The sequence below is a fragment of the Ixodes scapularis genome, unplaced genomic scaffold (genome assembly GCF_016920785.2).
Source record: "Ixodes scapularis isolate PalLabHiFi unplaced genomic scaffold, ASM1692078v2 PGA_scaffold1__304_contigs__length_218370807, whole genome shotgun sequence".
NCBI lineage: Eukaryota > Metazoa > Arthropoda > Arachnida > Ixodida > Ixodidae > Ixodes > Ixodes scapularis.
This window is the reverse complement of record NW_024609846.1, coordinates 161,440,145-161,455,416: the sequence shown is the minus strand read 5'-3', so window position 1 is coordinate 161,455,416 and position 15,272 is coordinate 161,440,145. Positions and strand designations below refer to the sequence as shown.

Here is a 15,272-nt window from a genome sequence, read left to right as displayed (position 1 = left end):
CGGCCCCGAACCAGGCCCTGGGGAGAGTCTCCCGACTATCTGATTCCCTGTTTCGCGAGGACGTCCAACCTTTTCCATAAACTGAAGGTCGCGACGCTGGTACGTCTGCGGGTTCGCCTCGCTTCGCAGACAATACCAGGTTAGAAGGCTTCTCATTGACAACAAGATCGACGTCCTCGTGCTTCAGGAGACGAAAGTTCGATGTGACGAAAAGACTGCGCGCCCTGCTGGCTCCTTTCTTATATTATTTCGAAGTTTGTGTATCGCGTGTGAATGGAATGTCTGGCGGGTGTATGTTTTTAAAGAAGCCGTTTAATGCACAAGTAGAATCTCTCACTGCCGACAGTGAAGGGCGGTTTGTTATACGTGATTGCATTATTAGCAATGTTGGGTACCGGATTATTAATATATACGCACCGAATGACTCGAGTGCCAGAAAAGTGTTTTTCGAGGGCATCTATACTTGTTTAGTTTGTCAGAGAAAGATTTTTTTGTTGGGTGACTTCAATTGTGTATGCGACGCACAGGACCGATCCATTCAACATCTTCAACGCGATAGTAGCACAAAAGTTATAGAAGAAACGATAACGGAGTTTATGTTACAGGATGTAGCTAATTTCCAAAGGCTTACCAAATTGTATGGTATACGCATTTTCAGTCCTCAAGCCATGCTCGACTTGACCGGGTGTATGTACCTATTGAACTATTAACTGGCTTTGACGACTACAAGGTGTCGCCAGTCTTTTTTTCAGATTATGCCTTGGTCTCTCGTTGTCGGAGAGAAACATAAAAAACACATCTTCCGATGGGAGCTGTGGAAGCTTAATAATAACCTTTTCCAGGATGAGGTATTTATTGAGAACATCGAGTTATTGTGTAGCGGAATGACTGATAAGAATAGCACCGCGAGTGTAAGACGGGGACGGTTTAAATGTGAACTTAAATTATGTGCCTTGGACCACTCCAGCACCCTTGCATACTGGAAAAGGGCCGAGGAAAATCTGCTTCTCAATGACCTTCAAAGGTTATGTAAAATTCAATGCGAAAATCCAGGAAGGTTTGCGGATCAGCTTAAGAGAGTTATAAATAAAATTGCCAAACTAGAAACAAAACAAAAAAAACATTCTGGGCGAGCAGCCAACGAAACGGGCATTAAGCGGAGAAGCGCAATATTTAAGGAAGAAAAACGTATTTGAAATAGAACTCGATGGCGTGCTGAGTAGGCGTCCCGAAGCCTTTGAAAAAGCATTTACTGATTACTACAGTAATCTCTTCCGGCGGCAGGATCACGGCAGTGACTCACGACTTGAAGAGCATTTCGCGGTAATGCCACGCCTCAACGACGAGATAAAGGAATGGCTTGAAGAGCCTATAAGTGTGGACCAGGTTGAGCGAGCGATTGATGAACTGGCGACACAAAAAAACATCTGCGGGACCCGATGGGTTAACTGCCGGCTTTTACAAGAAATGTAAACACCTCGTAGCTAGTCATCTTCACGCTGTATTAATTTAGACGTAGGAAACTAAAACGTCGCCGCCTTCTTTCCTAAACACGCACACTGTACTGATTCCTAAAGAAGACGAAGAGCATAAGTTAAGAAACAGCCGGAACTATCGGCAGATAGCATTAGCGAACGTCGACTTCAAAATATTAGTGAAAGTTTTAGCTCGGCGATTACAAACTGTTATTGGGGAAATTGAAAAAGAGTACCAAACTTGTGGTATTAAGGGACTTTGTCAAATATTCACACTTCAAGAAGTATATGAAAATTGTGCGATGAGGCACTAAACCAGGTAGCCATGCTCCAGATAGATCTGGAAAAGGCCTTTGGTCGTGTGTAACATCATGTATTTTATAAAATACTGGAACACGTTGGAGTCGGTAAAACTATTCTTAGTTTTGTTCAAATGGTATACACTGGGTGTACTACACAGCTCGTTGTTAACGGCAAACCGACACCACGGATTAGTATCGAGTCATCAGTCAAGCATGGATGTCCGTGGTTGCCGTTGCTGTCAAGCATTCATTTAGAGCCATTCTGAAGAAGCGTAATAAATAACAGTCTTGTTAAAGGTTTTTCCCTACAAAATATAGAAATCAGACTGCTCGCTTACGCGCATGATATTGCTCTATTCTGCAAGGATAAGAGAAGTATTGTCGAGGCAGCCCGCGAGGTGAAGGACTATGGCGAAGTGACTGGTGCGGCTGTCAATTCGCAGAAGTGTTGTGGACTTTGGCATGGACCATGGGCTACAAAACCAGATCTTTTTCAAGGTATAAATTTTACGTCGACGCCAACCAGGTATCTGGATATTCCATTGCAGCATTACGAAAACTCCATTGCGTACTGGTTTTCGGTAGTTGAGGAAACACGCGAGAAGGCTAGTAAATGGAGAGGATGGGATATGTACATTTTCACGTGTGCGACTGTGTGTGATGTTTTTTTACATGCGTAATTTTGGTATGTTCTTCAGGTTAGGCGTGCTCTAGATTAAACGTACAGAAGTTGCACCGCGCTTTCGCTGTGTTTATCTGGCAGTCTGGATGCGAAAGTGTGCGTCGTGATAATTTGTTCTTTCGCGTTTTTAAGGGGGGACTGTCATTGTCTCACGTGTTTGTAAGGAAAGTTGTTTCGTGTTTTATGTTTCTTAGACAAAAAACCAACCCCTTTCTTCGTGCTGTAATTCAGAACAGACTGCCAGAGCACCTACCTATGTATGCTGTTTCTTCATATTGTCACGAGCATGCAGGCTTTTTAGTTTCCTTCGTGAGGTCGTTGATGCGTACCGTTTTCTAACGGCACGTTTCTCCCAGAAGTATTTGTCGATTATCACGCGAAAGCGCTTAACGCGTGATATTATTGAGAGTGTATTTCCTATGCCTGTATACCGCGCTCTGTTTCATGCAGGTCCAAGGCAAGACGTTCTGTCCAGAGTCAAAAAGATGTCAATCGCATCGTGCATAAAGACATTTTTCTTTAAGTTACACTGCCTTCCTGTGAAAAAGTGGCTTGACCAAAGAAATATTTTTGTTTCATGGGCTATTGACTGTTTTTTGTGTGAATGGCCGGAAACTATTGAACACGTATTCCTAGACTGCTGGGCCGCTTTACTCTTCTGGGACGTCCTCCAGCGGACTATCAAAAAAGATTTACCGTTAACACCACATGGTATTAGGTTCCTTCCCGTGGAGAAAAATAACGAAATACCTGCGGATGTTATCATGCTCCTGGGTGTGCATGCAATATGGCGAAGCAGAATGGCGGTTAGGCATGGCAGTTTAGACGTGCGCACAGTAAAATTGTATTTTATATAATCTGTCTGCGAACTAAAATCTGTTTATTCCTCTTTACAGTGCCCGCCTAACTGGATGCCAACTCTGGATGTGCTGGAGAACGCAAAAGAACTTTAGTCCATGCACGTGTACTCTCCACCGTGTATGTGATTTTAGCATTGTGTGTGAATTTTTGTTTTTTGTCAAAGCAGGCAATAAAAAAAAAGCTGTTATACTCCGACGTTGAGCGAAGCAAACACAGCTTATAGCACAGTGTTGCCAACATCCGCAGTCGTTTCTTCCCCGAATTTTATCAAGAAATTCCCTAGATTTCCCTAATTTTTCAGAAAATGTGTGAATTTGCGTTAAAAATTAGATTATCGCTATGGAATAGCTACACAATAAATTCCTGTAGTTGGGTGGCCATGAAAGGTTAAGTTTGCTTCGTTATAACCTTTTTACACAATTAAACTTTGTTATTTAACCTTGCGTGCACCCCCCCCCCCCCCCCCCGCCCCCATTCCAAAAATAGCTGTTGTTACCACTGGAGATTATCTCTGGCCCCTACAATATACAAAGAATCCTTTTTTCCCGCTGCACTCTGCCGGAACGAGGGGAAAAAAAGGGAAGGAACGTGTCCCTAAAGCCTTCTGAAGCATACTAAAAAAAAGACAATCCCTATATGTGAACGAATTTCCCTTAGCCCCAAAACAACGACGGAAATCCCTAGATCTAGGGGAAAACAATTAAGGTTGACAGCATTGATAGAGCAGAACGCTTGTGTTTCGTTGTCCGGGGAGAAGGAACTCGATATCTGTGACCAATCAGTATCTGTTTGCGCCGCACTACGCCGCTTTTGCTACGCTCGATGTGTGAACTGTTTTTAAAGCCGAACGAGGCCATCTGTAGTCGGTGCCGGGACAGTCGCGGCGATAGCTTCCTTTCTTTGTGAAAGTGAGTCGCCGCCAGTAGACACTTGTCTGACCGGGGCCACAGATGGTGCTTCTACTGATCGTCATGGATGAAGAAAGAATAAAACAATTAAAACAGGGACAATACAACCACATCTTTCATGAAAGATGTGGTTGTGTTGTCCCTGTGTTAATTGTTTTATTCTTTCTTTATCCATCACTTAAACCAACTCGCTCTTCTCCCAAGCATACCTACTGATCGACTTGCCATTTTCCAACGTTCGTGAGCTCGTGATCCATGATCGATTCTTTTGTTTTGCGTGGCACACAATTAAAATGAAAGGCGGACACCTTCCTGGACGACCTTATGTTGTTTTTGTTCACTCCTTTCTTTACCCTGTTTAATACTAATGGTCTTTTTCACTTTATTCAGTTTTAAATGGTTTGGCCTTATGCTCCCCTCCCTATTACTGTAAATGATCCGTTTGTTCATCGCTCCCTCTCCTATCAGCTGAGAAGGTGGAATAATAGCTCTTAAGAGAAAAGAGGTAGGTAATAAATATAAACCGTAGTCATCTTGCGTTGTCATCAATATCATTATAGTTAAATTTAAATAAAACAGGAAAGTATCTTGAAAGTAACAAAGTCACCATGACGAAGTGACTGTAACGCGTTACTTCTATTTTGAAGTAACTATAACTGAAATACATTGTTCACAAACTATCTGCATCTTTAAATAATTACGTTTTAAAAGTAACTCACCCAAGACTGCACTATCGCCACGGCTATGTCATAAATGGTTGCGTTAAAACACGAGGAATTATTATTAGTGCCAAATATTAGAAAGCGGCGGCTGCTGCAGGAGAAGGGCAAATTCAGAGTAATGAGAAAATACGGCGTTACTTTTACGCTGCAGTAATGCATTTTTAAATATAATTAACGAATATCGTGCTTACTACTTTTTAGACAAGGATCGAGTAATTATGTTTAATTACTTTGTTTTACTAATGTATACATGTGGTACTAGAACAGGCACATTGCATATATTTGGAACGTGCATTTTCGAAGCAAGGCCTCCCAAACATTCCTTTCGGCGCTCTAGTTCATCAATGAAGTCACGTACTAAAGTAGTGTCGGGGACGGGAGTAAAAGCCGTTCGGTCTCAGTGCTCGCGACAAGCGGTCGGTCGAAAAGACACGAGTTGGAGCGTGAACGAGCTAGCTGCGAGAGGCTGGGGCCGGGCAGGAACGATGGAGCCGGTCTGGCCCATGGCGACCCTAGGAGTGGTCCACCAGCGAGATTCGTACCAGGTCCGGCGGGAACGGCGAAGCTTGGCCACACCGGCCTTTAGGAGGACAATTCAGGAGTGTTTCCGCTGCGTGACTCCGGCCATGACAGCCCGGAACAGCTAGTCTAACCCTGGCGAAGGAGTCCGACTGAGAGCTCTGAACAAGGGGCGACAACAATGGTCGGCGGGACCGGACTGCCGGCTCTCGAGGACGGGCAGCCGTCCTCGAGAGCCGAGAGCCGAGTACAGTAAAACCATTCGCTGTCTTTTCGTTGTATCGTGTCACTCCTTGGGTGACACGATAAAACACATAAAACTGGCGCCCAACGTGGCGCCCGGTCGGTACGCCTATCCTTCTAGTAGTCCCCACATAGCCCTATGGATTCGTTGAGAGGGTTGTTCACCAACGCTAACGATGCCAGTCAAGAAAATGTCGGTGGGAATTTCGGCAACTTGCCTCACAGCACACCTCAATTGGTGTCTCCTCGAGTCGAGTATCAAAAGAGCTCGAAGGAATAGAAGTTGGGAAGAGGTGCTGCAACCGGGGGAGGCGGGGGGGAGGGGGGGGGGGGGGGCGGGGTTGACGAAGAGTGTGGCTAAAATGTAAGAAAGTCTTCGAAGGCGGATAAGAGGCACCACATGTTTGCTGGCTGGACGGCAGGGTGACAGCTGATGGGAAGTCAAACAGCCAGGGCTAGTTGCAGATTTAGGGCGCGCTGTACGAGGGGTACAAAGACCATTGCTTGGGGTGCAGTGATGAGCCAGAAAGAGCTTACCGAGGGTCGGGAGCAGACGAATTTTTGTCAGCGGGTGTCGAAAATATTTCGGCAATAGCAGTTTACGCCGGGAACGCTGGCAGTGAGTTAATCAGCACTGTGATTCGTATCTGCTGGGTCAAGACGGCTTGTTGCTTTGCGTCATCTAAACTACCGCCCTGTGGGACGACTCTCCCTTCAGAGTGGTGGTTCCTAGAAAGCTAAGAATGTGATGTATGGGGGGCTTTTACGACTCCACTCTGGCTGGTCATGGCAGCGACAGCAAGACTTTTCATAAGTTATGTCGTGTTACGACCTGGCAGGAAATGAGGTGGGAGGCATTCCGGCGAGCTTATAGCTGTCCAGCTTGCCTTGAGGCGTGAATGGTTAAAGCGGGCGTGCTCGCTGAGTTGCCGCTCCCTCTGAGGGCCGACGAATCACTAGAGCCCGGATGCACGTGGACGGGACCAGACGCTGACGCGTACATCGAGTCGCACAAGGTATACGGGGCCGTGGTGGAACGCGTGTGTTGTATGCGCATACCGCCGCGGGCTTTGGATCCCTTCACTTGCGCAACGGTTCGACTGAGTTTATGCTATCGTTACCTAGTCCTGAGGAAAACTCACCCTCTGAGCAACCAAACTAGTGGTTTTGCCGCATCACTTGCTGTGAGGTCAAAGGGGCCAAACGAGATAAAGATGCGAGTGCCGTGCCTTAGTTATCGGCTTACTCTGTGTAATACAAACGAGGAGTCTGGCCCAACTTAAAGTGCCGAATTGAAGTGGTATGAACTTCGCGTCCGGAAGATTATTTATATGAGGTTGCGACCCAGGAGCAAACTCCAGAATGCGGACTCGCCAAGTTAGCCGTACGGTACACGACCGTCGGGAAACAATTTTGCAGAATATTCTATAGCCGCTGCCAGAATCTGCGGCAGAGGGTTTGTTCGTTGTGTGTTGTTATAACACTTTGTTCGGTGCAGAGCGGCTCCCTGGAAAGGCCGCCATTAACGGCGTCACCCAGGAGGTCTACCAGGAGGAAACACGCTCCCGTCTGTTTCCCCAAGTGATCAGGGTGGGTGGCACTGGTTCGGGCTGTCAGATCCCAGTGGTAGCCTTTCATGGAGACGACGACACCGGTGGTGACCAGCCGGCGAAACGGCAAAAAGCCGGAGGGGCTTCGTGGGTTCCGTGATTGCGACCGACGCGGGACCTTCCACGTCCACGGCGACATCCTCGTGGAACAGGGCAAATCCTTCCGCGTCAGTGGGATCTCCTTAGAGCAGGCCCCCTGCTGCATAGTGGTGAATGGGACAGCGAGCGACGGACCTGCGGCTGTCGACATTAGGATGGCCTTGGCTGAAGAGTTCCGGGTAGCGGAGGGGCTTAGCGGAGGGGGAAAGCGGTCTGCTAAAACTCGCTATCTGCCGGCTTCGCTAGAAGAGCCAGATGAAACTTGCACTTAGAAAGACCGACACCGAGGGTCCCACCAGCACCTACGTCGCTTTCGGATGTTACAATGTGGCGACCCCGGTAACACCAATAACAACCTCCTCTACCTACACCTTAGACGGCGTCAACAACAGCGTTCACTGCTGTCTCCCCCTCCATCGACGAATACTGATAGACCATGGCTGAAGTAGAAGAACTCCTCTTTGACGGTGGAAGAGCACGGGGCGGGGGTCATTTGACAAGCGGTCGGCCAGAAATACACGGGCTGGCGCGTGAGAGAGTGCTGCGTGTGGGCTGGGGCCGGGCAGAAACGATCGAGCCGATCTGAACCATGGTGACCTCCGGAGCCCTTCACCAGCAAGGTTCGGACAAGCACCGGCGGTAACCGTGATCTCTAGCCCTACCGGCCTGGACCAGGAACAGCCCAGAGTGGTTCCGCAGCCAGACTCAGGTCGTGACAGCCCGAAACAGCTAGCCTACCCAGCGTTCACGTAGGAAGGACGATCCGCAGGCCTGGACATGGACTCCGACTGCTAGCTTTGAACGACGGGCGACAATAACGGCCGGGGAATCCGGACTGCTGGCTCTGGAGGACGGGTAATTACGGAATGCAGTAAAACCGTTCGCTGTCTTTTCGTTTTGATGTGTTACTCATTTGGGGACGAGCGATGTACAGACCTATAGAGCGGCGATTATAGAGCCACGTTACAGTATACAGCAGAATATATTTTTATCGCAGACTAAAAAAAGTCAAGAATAATTTTGGAAATATGCGTGGGGAAGCGGTTTGGTTTATGTTTAACTCCCAAAGATGGTCTATGTCTCTCAGCCAGCTATTGTACAATGCCAACCTCACGTGCATCAACAGTAGACGCTGAAAGAATCGACTTAATGTGTTATACTTCATTTATATTGAAACCTAAGCAATAATATAACAAACACGTCTATACCCGTTTTCACCTCAAGAACCGTAGTAAAAAAAGTCCGGCACTTCGTGGAGCATTACTAATTTCTCCCTTTATGTCGATAATTAAGTTATATGTAGGAGAATTTTAGATTATATATATGTTGTCTTATCAAGACGTAAACGTTTCAAACGTCAAAGCCATCGCATTTTCCTCTGTCAACCATACCTCGCAAGAACTACTTCGCGCGCGTATGAACAATGAGCGAAACTTGCTTTTTTCTTAAGGTAAGAATGGGTATAGTTTTTGTTTTTTTACGACTGTCAAGTAGATTGATTTATCTGCTACTTATAAGGCATTTTACCATTCATGTTAACCTTTAAATATTAAAAAATTATATTTCTTGCCACTGCCCGTTTCCACCAGTACGTCTATGTCTTTACTTTTATGCCGAATCGAACAAGTATGAAACTTTTTCGCTGCATTTGAATTGTTTGTTTCTTTTTGTTTTGTTTTTTTGTTTAGTTTTTTTATACAGTGAGTGATTTTCGTTGCCATGACTCTCAATCTGTTTCCTTGCACGTCAGTCTGCTGTTTTCACGCGGCGCTTATGAAACAGCCTCCTAACCGAACTAAAATAATTTGTCTCTACTACCCTCAAATTACGCTCAGAGCTAACGGACAGGACAATCCAGTAGTATCGAGCATCAGGATACTTGGACTCAGAATACAGGCCCAAGGACAGAACAATGAAGTGATAACTTCACTAGACTCGGACGTGCATCAAACGACCAGACTCATTACGCGCATCGCCATCAGACAGCACGGTATGGAAGAAACTAATTCACTCACACTGGTACAGGCGTTTGTTATAAGCAGAATAGTCTACTCTACCCCATTCCTGTAGCTGAAGAGTGACGAACGTATCAAAATTAACCTCATGATCAAGAGAGTCTACAAGCAGGCTGTACGCCTCCCAATTACCACCGCAAACGAAACGTCTGAGGCTCTAGGAATACACAATACTCTTGACGAGCTCATAGATGCCCAAAAAATTGCCAAACTGGAAAACTCTCGCTCTCCCCCAGACGGGGCATCGTATTCTCCAATCACTAGGGATTACATACAACACCCAATTCGGACCAAGATGGAGCATTCCCATAGAGCTCATAAACTACATCCACGTCCCACCATTACCTAAGAACACCCACCCTCTGCACAACCAAGAGCGCAGACAGGAAAAAGCCAGAGTCTTACAAACACACTTCGCAAATTCTAAAGACGTGGCAGGCGCGGCCGAGTATCGTGATCGAGACGCCATCGTAGTGACTGTGCTTAACCATCAAAGTCAAGCCATCGCTGCAAGCTCAATCATTACAACCTTGCCATATGTTGGGCGGGAAGTTGCAATCGACTTTTCGCCCACTCAAAAACAGCCATACTAAACTTCGCGAAAGGGCACATTTCGCCCAAAGCCGTCGAACTTCTAGCTCATGTACCCGAAACCCGGCGCAAATAGACACAGCTCATTTGGGCGCCCGCGCACTCCGGTCTCCCGGTAAACGAAGCTACTCACAGTGCGGCCCGAGAACTGGCCATCCCCGGCCGCACGACTACCTCTTACGATGAGCAGCTCGAATCCCTTCGTCCTTCAGGTAGGGACCGGATGGTGTCCTTCAATGAAATTCTACAATACTACCGACAGGGCAGGGGACATTACCCCGCCGCTCACAAAAACTTACATAAAAAGCAATCAGGTACTTGGCCCTTTTTTCGAACATGTACGTTCCCAAACCCACTGACGTATAGTCACCTGCATCCAAGGCCATACACAGCAGATTGCACATCATTCGCAGGTAGGGCCGATCTTTACCACATCATGTGGACGTGCCCCCTGATAAGTACCCAAAAACGCGCTAGCTCATTACCTCCCCTTCCCATTACCACCCTAGAGCAGTGAGAGACTGTACGGCTTAGCTCAGACCCAGATCTCCAACTCCAGTTCGTCCAGATGGCCAAGACGCCGCCAAAGCCCAAGGCCTAGCTGGTTGCCGCCTGAGGAAGAATAGGACGGGCCTTCCCACGACCCTCCTCCTTAAAACCCATTTTGGACAAAATTAACTTTACTACTAGTACTACTACCACTATGAAGTGTAGCGCTTCTGATATTTTAAGGCTGGCCGATGCCTTTTATATTGCTATTGATAATTAGGTTTTGCATGCATGTTCAACATACCTCATTAGTAATTAAGATTTGCATGCAACTTAAACATCCAAAGGACGATAAAATACATCTGCTCAAACCCGTGAGCAAGAGTCTGTAGGCAGAAAAAATCTCATCAAAAACAGCAATCGAGCTTTCTTTTTTTTTTTTTTTTTTTTATTACCCTAACAAATATTTCTTGCTTCATTCGCAATGCTTCTGGTAATATTCCTGAAATGCATGGCAGCTTCGATTTTAAAAACTGTGTGAGCGTACCATACACTCGCACATACAGTGTAAGTTTAGCGAAAACCACGAACTTATAATCAACACGTGCAGCCATCGAGGAATTCGTGGGCGTGGCCATGGTGTCACTCCTGATGCCGTCGCGATGCCGTCCACTGCGTCTTGTTTGGTCTAAGGGCGAGTTTCTGAAGCCCGACGGACTAATAGGCACACAAAACAAGGCACTGAGGGACCTTCGTCCTTATCCGCACATTGAGCTGCTCTAGGAGAGCAAGAGAAAGGATACAAGACATTTATTTGTACGACCCCCGTCTGGGTCTGCGTTCTTGGGGAGGACCTCAAGTGTTCTCACCCCAGGATGGTGAGCAGGTGGTGAAGGAGGATGGTCCATGAGGAGGTCGTTTTGCCAAGATGGGCAACCCAGGCCTCCCATATGTTTGTTGTCAGGGTGAAGTGAACGGCGTTGAGGCGTTGAAGCTCTCAGACATCTCCAGTATGTGTGGATGAGTGTGGGTATGGAGCCGCAAACTTGGCAATGGGGTGTATCCGGGGCCGCTTGTATCCGGTGCAATATAAAGTCATTTCGTAGCGAGTGAGTTTGTGCCTCTCCCAGGAGCGTGGCAGGCTTTCCCGGCAAGGAGTCCGATGGTCTTGGAAGTTCTCTGTGGTCTGTCCGAAGCGTTTTGAGGTATGCCCTTTGCTCTCGATGGCGCTAACTCCGGTCCACTTCGGGGATGTATGTTGCGGGCCAAGCCTGGGAAGTATTGGAGCACCAGCGGACTGCGGTCTCAGCGTGGACTCGGGCGCTGCCTAGGGAGGAAGAATGGCCTGGCGTTCATTCAAACTAGACTGATATCGTGGTATGGTGCTGTCCATAGGAAGCTAGGAAAGCTAGTCTATCAGGAGGGAGAAGGTTCCGAAGAAAGGCCCGCAAAGCAGCCTGGGAGTCTGAGCGGATGGTGATCTGGGAGAGGTGCTTGTGTTGGGTGATTGCTTGTATTATGACCGTTAATTCTGCTGTTGCACAGAAGGAACGTCGGGGTAATGGTTGACGATTGTGTGGCCATACGGATCTGTGCTGGCGGGGACTACTTTGCCGGCGGCGCAGCTGGCGCCGACATGGTACGAGAGCAGGTCAATGTGAGCGCGTTTGCGGCTGTGCGCTGTTCGTCGGTCGGCGTTATTGACAGGGTGCATAGGTGCATGACGCAGAGTCCGTTGTCCTTGTATTTAGTCAAAGGTTACATTGGTGAGAAGTGGCAATTTTTGGGGTTCTCACCCTCTCCCTCTTTTTTTTTCTTTTGCTCGAAGTGCCTATATAACCAGATTTCGGAAAATAAAAATTTCAGCTGTGTTAGAGACTTTTTAGTGTTGTGTCGTTTACCCGCAGTCTCGGGGTTTTTTCAACCATGTGCAATGTACATCAGCTCGTTTCCGCCCTTACTTTTTGTGCATATGCTTGGGTATTGGTCTCACGTTGGTGTGTGGAAGTGTGCCACATGGCGGTTCGGAAAGTGGTATTGAGGGTAGGTTTAAACTGTTCTGTCCAATAACCTCTAGTAGAGCGCGACCTTGGTTGGAGGTAGTCAAGCGATGGGACTGTGCTTCTTGATGCATAAAAATTCGTTCGCTGAGGTTCTGTATATTGGCGTGCCTTCTACGAAAGTATTTGCCGCATAGCTGGGGACCCCGAGTATGATGCGGGTGATGCGTCTCAGGAGGTTATTAAGTCTCTGAAGTTTGTGTTCGTTAATGCGTTGATATCGAAGTCCGTACATTATCCTGGTGGATACCAGAGCTTCCGTGATGCGTCGAGTTCAAGTTCTTTGCGTGATTCTTGTGTGCGATTCTCCTAAGCATATGTGCGATTTGGTTAATCTGTTGAAGAGTTCGTAATGTCCATACGTCGGCTCTGTCGTTCTGTTGCCAATAAAATTTAAGAATGCGTATTTCGCGTATAGGCAGAATGCGTATTTCGCGTATAGGTATAGGGTTTTTGCGGTATAGGTAGTCCGTTGACGCTGACCTTGATGAAACGTCGTTGTTCCTTTACTGCTTTAGTTTGGTCGGACCATTATATATTCAAAATTTTCGGGTGAGCATGCAAGTCCGAGAGTGTTTACGTCTTAGGCAACGACTTCGATTCCCCTCTGGATAATGCTTTCTTGTGCCCCCGGATTTCCCTGTGTGCTCCACAGCGTGATGTTGTCAGCGTAAATAATATGCTTGAGTCCTGAGATCCTGTCCAACAGTGTTGAGAGATCTTTCAGTGTGAGGTTAAAAAGAGTGGGTAAAAATATTGCTCCTTAGGGTGCGTCTCGTGAAAGCGGCTGTGCTGTTGCAGAAGTCGATGTTTTCATGCGAATTTGTATCTGCCAGTCATCGAGAAAGCTGCGAATATACTGTGAAAAGGGTCGGCCTGGTTGGATGCCATTTACATTTTTCTAGAAGGGTGTTGTGTTGAACGCTATCAAATGCTTTGTGAATGTCCAGTCCTACTATGATGCGGGTTTGTGCTTTGCTTCCGTTTCAAAAGACGTCTTGTTTGATTAGAAGTGCCGCGTCTTGAGTCGAGACACTTTTGGCGGTACCCGATGAGCGTAGGTGGATGGAGTTTGTGTTCTTCAATTTGCCATTCGTATCTGGTGAGGGCCATTTTTTCAAACACTTTACCTTTACACGATGTCAGTGAGAACGTTCTGAGATTAAGAAACGAGTCCGGTCGCTTGCATGGTTTAGGGATTACACAGATGGTGGCTGCTATCCAGTCTTTTGGAAGCGAGCCCTCGTGCCAGATTTTGTTAAAGAAGGAGAAGACAACATTGTGTTTGTTTTCAGAAAGGTTTCGCAGCATGGTGTAAGTGATTCCGTCTTCTCCGGGTTAGTTTTCTTAATCATAAACGCGAGTGCTGCTGCTAGTTCTGCCGCAGTGAAGTCTGAGTTTATGCCAGGGATGTTGGGCTCGGTATAATTTGGCAATTGGTTAGCCGTTGTCTTAGGGCAGAAGGTATCATAGATGGCTTTCTGAAGGTCGTCGTCACTCAATTGTAAACTAAGTTGTATTTTAGTTAAAGCGTGGGGTGGTTTGAAGTAGCCCAGATGGGTGTTCAGCATCTCCGAAACCCTGGCGAGGTGCAGATGTCCATTTACGCTTTCGCACGTATCTTGACAGTTTCGCCCAGCAAGATCATTGGCATAGGTTTGGGTGAGTTCAGTGCTCTTGTCCAGTTCATCCTGAATGTGAATGTTGTTCTTGTTCTTTCGGAGTCTCCAAATTATTTTCTTGCGGTCCTCTAACAAATTTAGCAGATGCCTATTCATGAAGGGATATTCATCGGTGCAAGTGGTGAGCTTTGTAAGTGTACTTGTAGCTTTACAGAGGTCCTGCGCCCAGGCTTCTATGGTGGTCGGGGCAGCTTGAGTGTCCATCGTGTTTCGAACCCTGTCCCAGTTTACAATCGCCATCTGTCGTCCTAGCTTTTTTCGGTTTATATGAGGCGGTGTGGTGAGGGCGATGGCACATATATAAAGGTCATTTCCTGCGTCCTGACCTGTGTTGTGCCATTCTGTGGGGATATGTCCCTTGAACCAGGACAGATCTAGATTAGTGTCTCGTTCTCTACGGTTACCACGCCTGGTATATTCCAAAGTTCTGTTTAGCAAAGAGAAGCACTGTTTGCACACGTCATCATTTAACTTGCGACTGAGGGCAATTTGTTGATCATGACCCCAGTGAAAGTGGGGTGCATTAAAACCACCCAAAAAAAGGACATTATAATCGCCTGCGTTAGCGCGAAGAAAGGTCGCATCGCCCGGCAAGGGTTCCGCGTCCTGTTTGGCCAGCCAGTAGGCTGCTAGTAAAAGGAGAGAGCTGTTCTGCAAAGATTTGCGAACACATACGTGCTCTTTACGGATGTCGTTGATTGCGGCTGTACCTATTTGGGCGACGCCGAATCCCGACGAACGAAAACAATGTCCTGGGCGAGAGGGGGCTGTGGCGACTGGTGGCCCCGTCGTTTAGTGACGATACAAGTTTGTGTGTAGGATTCGTATCCCGCTAATTTGTATACCCCTTTGGTTTCTTGTAGCGCGATAACTGCGTAGGAGTGCTCGCTGACGTAGCTACTGAAGGCCGTCTTCTTTCGCCATGAGCCGCGACATTTCCAGTTCCAGATGTGGTTTCAGGTTTTCCATTGGGTCTGGACATCTAGACATTACAATAATAGTGTTGGGTTTTCC

The 15,272-nt window shown here is 47.1% G+C and overlaps 1 protein-coding gene across 1 annotated transcript; it reads right to left on the bottom strand.

Moving 5' to 3' along the window:
* Positions 1 to 12,041: 12,041 nt before the first annotated feature.
* LOC120849826 lies at positions 12,042 to 12,650 on the bottom strand. The gene is made up of 2 exons (XM_040222078.1): positions 12,489 to 12,650; positions 12,042 to 12,188 (listed from the first exon to the last, which is right to left on the bottom strand). The coding sequence occupies exons 1-2, from the start codon at positions 12,648 to 12,650 to the stop codon at positions 12,042 to 12,044; spliced, it is 309 nt and encodes a 102-aa protein (XP_040078012.1).
* Between the last annotated feature and the right edge of the window lie 2,622 nt (positions 12,651 to 15,272).